The sequence below is a fragment of the Brachionichthys hirsutus genome, chromosome 9 (assembly GCF_040956055.1).
Source record: "Brachionichthys hirsutus isolate HB-005 chromosome 9, CSIRO-AGI_Bhir_v1, whole genome shotgun sequence".
In the NCBI taxonomy this organism is placed as follows: Eukaryota; Metazoa; Chordata; class Actinopteri; order Lophiiformes; family Brachionichthyidae; genus Brachionichthys; species Brachionichthys hirsutus.
The window spans coordinates 3,970,110-3,981,534 of record NC_090905.1 but is presented as its reverse complement, the minus strand read 5'-3'; the positions used below and the strand labels follow the sequence as shown (position 1 = coordinate 3,981,534).

At 43.2% G+C, this 11,425-nt stretch overlaps 2 protein-coding genes across 2 annotated transcripts; one reads left to right on the top strand and one right to left on the bottom strand.

Annotated features, from left to right (window-relative positions):
* The first annotated feature begins 3,534 nt into the window (after positions 1 to 3,534).
* On the top strand, positions 3,535 to 5,603 carry rab3ab (RAB3A, member RAS oncogene family, b). The gene is made up of 4 exons (XM_068743734.1): positions 3,535 to 3,759; positions 4,817 to 4,935; positions 5,209 to 5,333; positions 5,413 to 5,603. The coding sequence occupies exons 1-4, from the start codon at positions 3,535 to 3,537 to the stop codon at positions 5,601 to 5,603; spliced, it is 660 nt and encodes a 219-aa protein (XP_068599835.1).
* Positions 5,604 to 8,898: 3,295 nt separating this feature from the next.
* jund (JunD proto-oncogene, AP-1 transcription factor subunit) lies at positions 8,899 to 10,531 on the bottom strand. The gene has a single exon (XM_068743249.1). The coding sequence runs from the start codon at positions 10,476 to 10,478 to the stop codon at positions 9,690 to 9,692; it is 789 nt and encodes a 262-aa protein (XP_068599350.1). The 5' UTR covers positions 10,479 to 10,531; the 3' UTR covers positions 8,899 to 9,689.
* Between the last annotated feature and the right edge of the window lie 894 nt (positions 10,532 to 11,425).

Genomic DNA, 11,425 nt, shown 5'->3' with positions numbered 1-11,425 from the left:
TTCCGGGCTTTTATTATGGAATTTGTAGCCGGATGTTACATTGCACCAGTAACTTGACTGGTGTTATTTCTGCGGGTGCTGGACGCGGTGGAACAGCCGGATAGGATTATATAAAGGTAAGACTCAGTTCTTTTTTTTTTTATGAATTGCTCGACGCGCATCTCATATTTAAGCGCACTGCACCCGGTGTTGATTATGGTAGCTTGTGTTTCAATATTGATAAACAATTTAATATTTAAGAACCTTTTCGATAATATTCTTGCTTTCGAGCGTCTGTTTTCATTGTGAAAACCATAAAACCGCTACTGGTGCATAGAATGCATGTTGAATTGTTATTGTGTTTGTGGATGGATGAGGAGTATTGATCAGCCAGGCTCGCCGATCTGCGGTTTGACTCCGGGCCTGTCCGACAGAAGAAGAAAAAAGGCGTTTCACACCGTCCGATGGTTTAAATCAGGAAAATGATGAAATGGATCCGAAGCAAGGGCAATAGAAAATAAAAATCACTCAGAATCTATCCATCGAACGAATGAGAGTAACCAAATATCATTTGTATAGGGCACACATGCAATTTAAAATAATAATTTCAGGGTGGAATAACATCACCATTTCTGATGCCTTCTGTGCGTTACTTTGATGATTACGGAGGTGTTTTTTTTTTATTAATTACATGCTGAATCAAAGAAGCCTGGGCTCTGTCTGTGTTTCCTGTTTGTCGGGCATAATGTTCATTTCAAAAACCAACGCGCTTTAAGCGCATGAATTAGCATGTGTGTGTGTGTGTGTGTGTTTCCCATCCATACCGCAACAGCGCATCCCAGAATACAGAAAAAAAGAAGAGCCATATGAAGACAAATAACACAGGGAGGCTGTTAATGCACACTGGAAGTGCTTTATAGCTGCGCACTGCAACACTACCAGAAAATATAGTTTATATGAATCTCATGTGTGGGGCGGGTGGAGTATTGAAAAGGTTGCATTCAACTACATAATCTACTATTGTGAAGGCCTTGCAGTATTTACAGAATTGAAACTTGTATAATAGCAGATTAATCCGAAGGGTCAAGTAAATTAGATGAAGATTTTCATTTTTATTTTAGCGGTGATGTTATACTTAGTCTGTCAGAAAGTATTTGGCAGTTAATGCTTCAAGCAGATTGGGATCAAAGAGCATCTGTGCTGGGTGGCAGTAAGATGAATCCCCCCCCCACTAATATCAACATGTTGACAGAGGTGTTGGTGGCTGATAACACTGCTGAGACTGACGATGCTTGATGATGAGGTTGTTCAAATAATGCTGTTTTTTTTACATGCAAACTGTATTTTCTTTGACTGAATGTGAGTCTACCCTTCCTCTGCTGACAGTTATTACTAGATTGCTTCCTGTGACAAACGCTGCAGTACCGGCTATAGGATTAACTTAATGTGTTTGATCAATATATTGTGCTGCTGCCTGAAATAACTGGTTTCTGCTGAGAAGTATTGTCACAGAATTGTCTCAAGTGTGATCTGATGAGCGGTAGACGTGGGGCTGGTGATGGTTGTGGAGCATCATCAAGCAGAAACATGAGCCCAACGTATTAGTGATCACCTTAAGGCTTAATACATATAGAAAAAAGGGCTTGCATGCACCTACATTTACATTATCAATGTATATGTTTTTGTAAATTGAAAGATTATACATGTATGTATTTAGTAAGAGGGAGGAGCTGTGTGTAATCAAATGCAAACCGTTTTCCGAACCCAAACAGATGCACGGCCGTTTTTAATCCAAATTGTCCTGGATAAAACCTGCAGACTCCAGCATCCAACGCGTCTCCCACATCCCTGCTGCTCCCCCCCCCCCCTCTGTGTTCTGTTTGCTGTGAAGAAAAAAAAACAGAAAGGAGGGGAAGCTATTTTTAGCTTCCCCTCCTCTCATCTGCATCCCCATACTTCCTAGAAAAGGAGGCATGTGATTGGAGGAGGAGAGGGGAAAATGCCATTCTCAGGCAACCTTCAGCGCAGGACAGCAGCCGTATGGGACCGCTGTTGCATCATTGTGTGTTTGTCTCCTCTGCAAATAAAAGCTGCAGCAACATCCTGCGGCCTGAAATATATTAGCCTAATGAGAATTTGTTAATTACAGTGAGATTAAACACACAGGCCTCCATAAGCTTCTGAATCAAATGGGTGTTTAGCGAAGATTAAGCCAACTCTCTTCTCCACAGGCGCCTCCTCTAATCGCTGCTTGCAATAACTGTCAAGTGCCTGCATTTGATTTTTTTTTTTAGCTTAAACAAGTGTTTTTTTTTGTTAAGAATAAGATCAGCAAATCCATAATCTATGGTCCCATATGAGGCTCAAGTTTAGATCAAACAGCAACACCTTGACAGATCTGGAAAATATTTGCAAAGATCAAGTAGAGGGGGAGAGCATGGGAATGGGGTAACATTTAGATTGCAGACACATAATGACATAGACTATAAAGAATAAAAGCTGATCAATAAGTTTAGCGGGAAATTACGCTCCAAACCAATAGCTTGAATGTCTGTTTGTACATTAAGGATCTATTTTCCAATATGCTGTTTCTGCCACGCTGCTGAGTCAGCTGAAAGAAGCCTGTCCATAAAAAAGTGCATGGGCTGGCATACCTGGTTCTCCTGTAACCTGAGCAGATACATTTTTAATAAGGTTGGCCAAAGAAGAAATGGAACACCAAACCCTGACTGTGATCCAGTGGGATTCGTTCCACAGGAAACGTCTCTGTCCCGTATTTACATTCGTTTTAGTTATGGGCGACAAATAGAATAGTTCAGTGACGACATGCAGACGGATGGCAGAGGAAGGATGTCTATTGTTTCTTCGTCTAATGTGAAAGCGGGATGGGGGAACCGTTTATGTTGATATTTTGGAGCGTGCATTTGACACAACCAAGTTCCAAACTGATACCTTGCAGTTTGGGAATGTTAAGCTATTAATCTTCAAAGTTTAAGTTTTGCAATATAAAGCATTTCCTGCTTGTATTTTATGTTGATTAATGATGGAATATGATTTAATTTGCACGATAATACTTGACATCTTGTCATCAGCTAACAAAACAACTCACTACAGCATTTTCTAAAAATAATTTCTTGACTTTTTATTTTATTTTATACCCAAAGTGATGAAAACACATTTTTGAGTGATTCCTCCTTTTTTCTGTCCCTGAACTCAGTTTGTAGATTTTGTGTGTTGACTGTAACGGGTTTATTTAAAACCTCTTCACAAAAAAAATCTTCGTTGTTTCTTTATTATCCCGCAAATAACTCTGCGTTCCTTCGTGTAAACCGATAGGCTCGACCTCTGAGGTGAGCGTCGTCGTGTTTGAGCTTATTGTGTTGCACTGCACATTTTCCCAGGTTCTGGATTCGAGGCAGACTCATCCAGGTTCATCCCGAATCCAGGGAGAAATCTCCACTGAAATTCTATTTCCATGTGAGCTTCATGTTTGCGGAACAGAAAGGACATTCTCTATAAATGATGTCCTTCTCTTCTCGTTCTTCTCTGTGAAAGATGGCCTCAGCAACAGCGACCTACGGGCAGAAGGAGTCTTCGGACCAGAACTTCGACTATATGTTCAAGATCCTAATCATTGGTAACAGCAGCGTGGGCAAAACGTCCTTCTTGTTCCGCTACGCCGACGACTCCTTCACGCCGGCCTTTGTCAGTACGGTGGGCATCGACTTCAAGGTGAAGACCATCTACAGGAATGACAAAAGGATCAAATTGCAGATCTGGGTAAGATCCTGGCAGCGGGCTTGAGTTTCCTGAAAGGAAGTTGAAGTTTTTCTCATGTCACTATTAACATTTGCACAGCAGTTGGTGCAGATTTCTCCAAACAATGTTGTTTCTTGACACTCTCAATGTCAGCAGACTTTACAGCCCAACCTCAGTTGACACAGACAGTTCAGAGCGGCTATAAATAATTGTGTTGCACTTGAGGATGAGAAGGTTGTCTGGATACTTGTGGAGAAATGTGATGCTGAATCCCAATGATGGTAACTTCGACCTCGGGAACGAAGCCCTGATGTGCAGTCTCGTGATGCGATCCGATCGCATTAAACGCGCGTGCAGTTCTGTTTCCTCTGCAGCCTGGAGTTGTGTGTGTGTGTGTGTGTGTGTGTGTGTGGTCAGCCTCTGCCAGATCTTGCCTCTGGTAAGGAAGACCAGATCAACCAATCATAGCATGAGAAAGAAATGACTGGGTGCTGCTGTCCCCCCTCCCTCACTACTACACAACATTGAGTTGGTACCCCCCCCTCGAACATGTGGACATACGTGTGTGTGTGTGTGCTCACACTCACACACAATCCCTACCCCCCCATTGCTCAGCAATGCTCTGCTGAGGCTCTAGTGGAGTGAAAACGAAAATGGAATTGAGTCATGAGCTTCACAATGAGGATCCAGCGTGTGTGTTTATCCCACAGTTCAATTCGGTTTATATAGATTTTTTTTTTTTTTAACTGTGTTTTAGTGTATCTAAATATTAGATAAGCAAATGTAGAAGTGTGTTTTTAAATCTTTGACAGACGTGACTGGAAACATGAACTCTATTTCCCATAACCCTCTCTTCGCATGTTTTTGGCCCAGTTAGCAGTTTACAGGCCAAATGCGTTCCATGTAGGATCATACACAATATCGGACAGACACATGTCGACAGATGTTGTACACAATTCCATTTTACGGAGAAGGACACAACTATTGGGGCTCCATCCTCTGCCCACATCGTGGCCACGCTGCATGCCTGCCCCCCCAATAAAACTGTGCCTCTAACTGCTGCTGTTTCCTAACCAAGGACACGGCAGGTCAGGAGCGTTACCGCACCATCACCACGGCCTACTACAGAGGAGCCATGGGCTTCATCCTCATGTATGACATCACCAACGAGGAGTCCTTCAACGCTGTCCAGGACTGGTATGTGATTGGGTCGGGGGGGGGGAAGGCGGGGTCGGGTGTCTGGTGTCTGCAGTGTAAACCGACACCGCTGAGTTTTACCTGTCGGAGGGCGGGAGGGAGGGAGTGGCGTCGAGATATGCAGCACCAGTCTGGAAATAGACGTACTGCAGATTGATAGCAGAACGTCCGGCTCAAGTTTCTGCTTTAATAATAGACGGCTTCCTCTGTGAATATAAAGCAGATGCAGGGATCGTTACCTTGCATCCTGTTTGATGCGTTTCTTTTATCCAGGTCAACTCAGATTAAGACCTACTCGTGGGACAATGCCCAGGTGCTGCTGGTGGGGAACAAGTGTGACATGGATGACGAGCGAGTGGTGAGCGGAGATCGAGGCCGGCAGCTTTCTGAACACCTCGGTGAGTTCAGCGTGGACACAGATCGCCACTCGGCCGCTTGTATTTCATCACCCACCCCCACACCCTGTTTCCTCCACAGGTTTTGAGTTCTTTGAGGCCAGCGCCAAAGACAACATCAACGTGAAGCAGACCTTTGAGCGCCTGGTTGACATCATCTGCGAAAAGATGTCTGAGAGCCTGGATGCCGGCGATCCCACTGTCACAGGGGCCAAACAGGGGCCCCAATTGACAGAGCAGTCTGCTCCTCCTCACCAGGACTGTGCATGTTAAAGCTGACTACTGCCCCAACCCCCCCCCCCCCCCCCCCCCCCCCACTCGTCCTCCTCTTCCCTCAGCTAGATCCAAGGGCCTTTGTTCTCTTCTCCTTTGTTATCTCCTGCATCTTTCTGTATCCTAGTAACGAACATTGTTCTGGGGGCCACAAGAACCAATTGAAAAGTGTCTGAAATGCTCTAAATGTGTGTGAAACACAGATTGAAGTGTGTTTGCTTGCGGTTCCCCGCCATATATAAAGGATTTCCTTTATATATATATATATGTATATCGGCATGGTTGGTGGTCTGATGCCAAAGCAAGTCCAATCAAAGCAGAGTGTTTCAGACTCTTTGCAGCCCACGGTTCTTGAAATGTCCCAATCCTTCTTCTGTTGTCTCCGCGTATGGTTTTTAGAAGAAGGGTTTGACGGCGTCCGTCCTCAGAGTGCCATTTAAATCCTTCATATGTTTACAGCGCTTTGTTTCATATCAGTCAAATGTCTCAAGAAGATGTCAGCGTTTGCATACGTTGACCAAGAAGGCCACAGTGGAGTTGATGCAGGCGGGGGAGATCCAGCCCATGTGTCGCCTTTCTTCTGTGATTCTGGATACCAACGGTATCAAACAGAATTTGTGGTTTCATTTCGGCGTCACACCTCGCTTCCAGACTAGCAAGTGTTTTGTTCTTCATTATTATTCATCTTGGTTTTCATCATTTTCAAGTTTTTACATTTCTATTTTATGTTAATTTATTATTTTCTAACATTTCAAACTGGGTGGGGAGATATGAACAAAATAGAGCGAGGGGGGGACATTTAATTTAATTTAATTTAATTTAATTGCATTGATTTCAAATGTACATATAAATGTTGTGCGATACATGTAATATCTAAAGGTATGCATTTATGGAAATTTTAAAAGGAATGAAATTCTACAAGGATAGTATCAAATATAAATAAGAGGTCTGTGTAGTTGGGTTTGTTTGGGTGCTGTGTCAGTCCCCCCGATCAGTTCTGTCTTATGCTGCCTTTATGAGACGTTCCTAGAGTCAGATATTCAAACTTTCTTCAGAGAGAAATGAAAATAAAACGACCCTTAGAGTCTGGATTACAGGACGGAAACTTACAACACCTGTAGATCTTCCTCCCAACATGCTCAATGTGATTCCCAGCATTGCTGCTAATTAAGGGGGAAAAAATTAGAGGAACGCTATATTTGGGAAACTTTGTGCGTCATAAATGTAAATTGTGACTGTTGTGAATCTTTAAGTTAGTTTTTATGAACCATCAAACCATTTAAGCATCATAAAAGCTCGGCACCATCAGGGTTTCACACTGACGTTTTAATTGCAGTGAACAATGCCTCCGCCTTGACGCTGTATTGCTCCTGCTGTCGCCGATCGGCACCGACAACATTATCTGCGGCACCGATATCAGTGTTACATTATCATCAGATGTTCAAAATCAAATGTCAACTTTACCTGAAAGTAATCATAAAAAAAAAAAAACATCATGCTGGGTTTAGGATACAAACAAGGGCGTTCGATGGTCTTCATTGGATTATTTATTGGTAATTGGTATTGGTAATAAGATGTAGTAAATGTTCATTTGAGGACTACGACTGGCAGGTTTGGAATCAGCGTCACTGAGTAACCAAAAACTGAAGCTGATTGATCGTTTATTGACACTGAAAACATTCAACAATTGATTCCTGATCTGTTTCTCTCGATCACATGTTTTGTTTTGTAGGCGAGTTCATGTATTAGGATGCAAAATAAGGACCCGTGACGTGTTTGTTGTCCAACATGTGATGACTTTAATGATTGCATGATTAAAAGGAAAATCTGATAGGAGTGGAAAAGACTGGATTTCGGTATCAATTGGGTCTCCTCTCTTTCCTCTGAATATGAAATACGAACTAATTCATGAATTTACGTCTCCAAGTTTAGTGATGTCACGTGGAATCAGCTTCAGTGTTGCTGTTTTGTGACATCACCTCCGGCGTTCAGCCCCCAGGTGAAATATGTAGAGCTGTTCAAATCAATCAAGCACTAAATGAGGCTGAAATATCATCCGGCCCGGTGGCTGCTGAGGCTTTAACTCTATAGATTTGCGTAAAAACACAAATTCAACATTCTTCTGCAATCAGCTGCTCTGTATTTTTTTTTTTTCAGCAGTCATCACTGGTTTTACTGGGGGGCATTCCTTCCTCCCCATTAGCTAAAGATTTATAAAGATGCAGCTCACTGTCTTGGGTCAGGGATGCTTTGAGCAGCATGGCTGAGTTTAAGTGTTTGAAATCGTAATAAAGCAAGTGGATCAAAGATGTGATCGAACTTATGGATAAAAGGCTTGCGATATAACAGCAAAAAAAATAATTAGAGAAATGTTTATTTTGAAAGAAATTGTTGCATTAGATGTGTAGTATTCATACTCAAGCTGTAGCAAATGACATCAAAACGTTTTTGGTTCTGTTCATTCTTTACTTCTTACTGGTCGTGACTTTCTTTTCTGGTTAGATTAAAAACTGTTATCCTTTAATCATATGTCTTCATTTGAGTCATATGTGTGATTGATTGGTGTTGTATCGACTCAGGCTTGCAAAAAAGAAAAAAAGAGACAAAAAGTGAACAGTAGAAGTAAAAACCTTAAAACCCCAGAAGAGCCATGCTGTACTGTATTTTGCATTGATTTCTAGGCCTGCTTGTGAATGAATGCGTCGCTCTGTTATGAAGCAATACAAACTACAGCATCTAAACAAACAGCCATGGCACCCAGCTTGCTGACTTTAGATCACCGAGCATGTAGAAACGTATTTTATTTGATCTTGTATCACTGCCTCTTCAATTCCTCTTTGGTTTGTGTCATAAGGATGAGAGAATATGTTGTGGTTGTTTTTATCTGTAATTTATGGTAAAACAATAAAAAAAAAAGGTAATCAGTTTAATCTTGTTTTGAAGATTATGTGCATTTGGTTTTGAATTGGGTTTTATTACTTGCTAAATTAAAGTCTTAAAATTAACTGATAAATGAAAGAAGACATTGTAATCAATACTCATAAAGCCAGACGGTTGGCATAAACAAATCTAACATTCTATCTAATAAATATATTCATCATTATTATCATCATCATCATCGCCAGCAGAGGGCGATAGATATCAGTGACGATATGACGCAGGTTCCTGCACAATTTCCAAAATTCTGTTATTACGAAACAGAAAATCTCTCATTTCCGTGCGTCTTGAATTGTGCGTGTTTGGTTTTTTTACCGTCGTGCATGTAAAGTGAAGAAACTGCGTTTATTGACAGCAGCATTTAATTCAGAACACACAGGCATAAATGTAAACTGCAGGAGACAGTAAAATAAAAGGATTGAAACGCGTCACAATGACACGAGAACGCACTGAAATAGAGAAATGCCTGTTTGAAAAAGGGGTAAATAAACACTGATTAATTGCACCCCTTGAAACCCTGTTGTGGGGCAACATTCGAGTATGTCAACATGCAAATTGCGCCCAATAAAAACGTGTATAGTAAATATGTTGCATCTTAGAAATAGATTGACTCTTTCATATCAAATGTAGGCGCACAACCGATTGTTATACATTAATCCATGTGGATAAGCAATTTGGTCCCAAGTTTGAGACTTGAAGTATAGAAACAGTCTGTAAACATTTTTACAGGACAGATATATGTGCCTTCTCTCATAAAGTAGCGCAGATAACCTCAAAGAGTTCCTCGTCTCGTCGTTAAAAAAGGCGCAAGGCCTCATTCCGCCAAAGAAATCCTCGTTTGGCGTCACGCCTGAACATTTATTAAAAGCAAAATATTTTCATTTCTGCACGAATCCAATAATAAAAAAAAACAAAGATGGCGTGCTTAACAGGCAGGAGGCGGTGCGTGCGTGCGTGCGTGTAGTTCCTTAAAATCAAAAGCAACTCATCCAGAATATCTGGTTGCCCATTTGGCGTGACACAAATTCCTCATGACCTTAATTTGTCTTGGAACGCGCATGTTGCAGCTTGACATGATTACGCACAAGCCGATGAACAATGTACAGTGTTGGACCAACGGCGCACATCTGGGCTGCACATCTGTCCCCTTTAATGCACTTGAACCTCGTGCGGCAGCAGCTGGCAGCCGCTGTTGACGTGAGTGACGACTTTCTGTTTCAGCTGCGCCACTTGCTCCCTCAGCAGGCTGGCGGTCGAGGCCAGGTCGGTGTTGTGGCTCTTCAGCGACTTCACCTTGTCCTCCAGCCTGGAGATGCGCTCCAGTTTGCGCATTCGGCACTTAGAGGCTGCGATCCGGTTCCTCAGCCGCTTCCTCTCGACTTTCATTCGCTCCTGCGAGTCAATGTCGATGGGAGACAGCGGCGGACTGTCCCCGAAGCTCTGCACATCTGGAACCGTCTGGGGCTCCTCCTTCAGCGGCGCGGCCCCCAGAGGATGCGCCGGAGGGGGTGGGAAAGGGACCGTGTCCGTGGAGTAGTTGACAGTGGTGTCCAGTGGGCCGCTGCCGTAGCTGCTCAAGTTCGTGTACACCGGGAGATCCGGTTGGACGGTGACGGGGGCGGCGTTGGCGCAGAGGTCCAGCGCGCTGCTCGTGTGCGCGGTTCCGTTCAGCCGGTTCTGCTTGTGGAGGTCCTCCAACGCCTTCACGAAGCCCTCGGCGAACTCCTGCTCGTCCGTCACCGGCTTGGGGAAGATGAACTGCGCGCTGGTGGGCGACGTGGCGACCATTCCGTTGGACTGGATGATGAGCCTCTCCAGCTCCGGGGACGCCAGTTTGAGCAGTCCCAGTTCCGGGGAGTCCAGGATGCTCTCGGGGTCGCGGAGATTCGGTTTGAGGTCCGCGTCGTCCGCCAGGCGCAAGTTAATATCCTTCTTCATCGTTAAAATGCTGAACCGTAATGTGTAACGGCCTCCTCCCCGTTACATCACAAAAATAACAACAATATAAATAAAAGAGCTTTTAATGAACAGTTCTAATGTTTCACAGCAATCCCGACGTGCTAAAGCAGGAAGCGTCCGCTCCTTCTGAGCCCGTGCGCAACGCCTCCAGCTTTTCTATGCGCACAGTTCCATGACGTCACGTCAGAGCAAGCGCATTCTGGAGAAAGGACGTTTTCCAGATGTTTGCGTAAAGGAGGGGAAGGACCGACCAGAGGGAGGTGCCACTCTGCGTCTTTATCCGGTGTCAATCAGTGACTCTCAATGCGCGCACTGAGCCGCGCGTACTGAGCCGCGCGCACTGAGCCGCGCGTCCGCCAACGAGGTCAAACAGATGTTTTCGATGTTTTGCTGCCTTCTTCTGTTTAATCCACCCAGTCATATCATCGGTCTGTGATTAATCTGATTACAACTCCTCCTCTGATCACTTAAAGGTTTTGAAATAGTTTTTAGTTTTGGACCTCCACCATAATTATAGATAATCTACTGCAAAGGTCAGGTACCTTTTCAGCAAAGGTTCTGTTTTCCATGATGATTGAATTGTGAAATTGTGAAAGTGATATCTATTTCTAATTAAAATAATGTAAAATTCCCTTGCACATTTAACATAGTAGTTGATTGATTTAAAAATCGAAATGTGCTTAAAAATGTTTAAGAACATTTATTCTCCATTGTTGGAAGCATTGATCACAATGTGAGCTCTGTTTCTGCATGACTGGCATATACTTTGCCAGGATTTCCCCTCAATGACAGTCAACTGACTAATTTTATTTCATGTTATTAGAATAATAGAATAATAGGGAGAATAAATGACTCCATTTTTGCTGGGGACCCCGCTGGAACCCTTAAGTCTGAAGATCTATATGTAACGTATCAAGATATTAAAC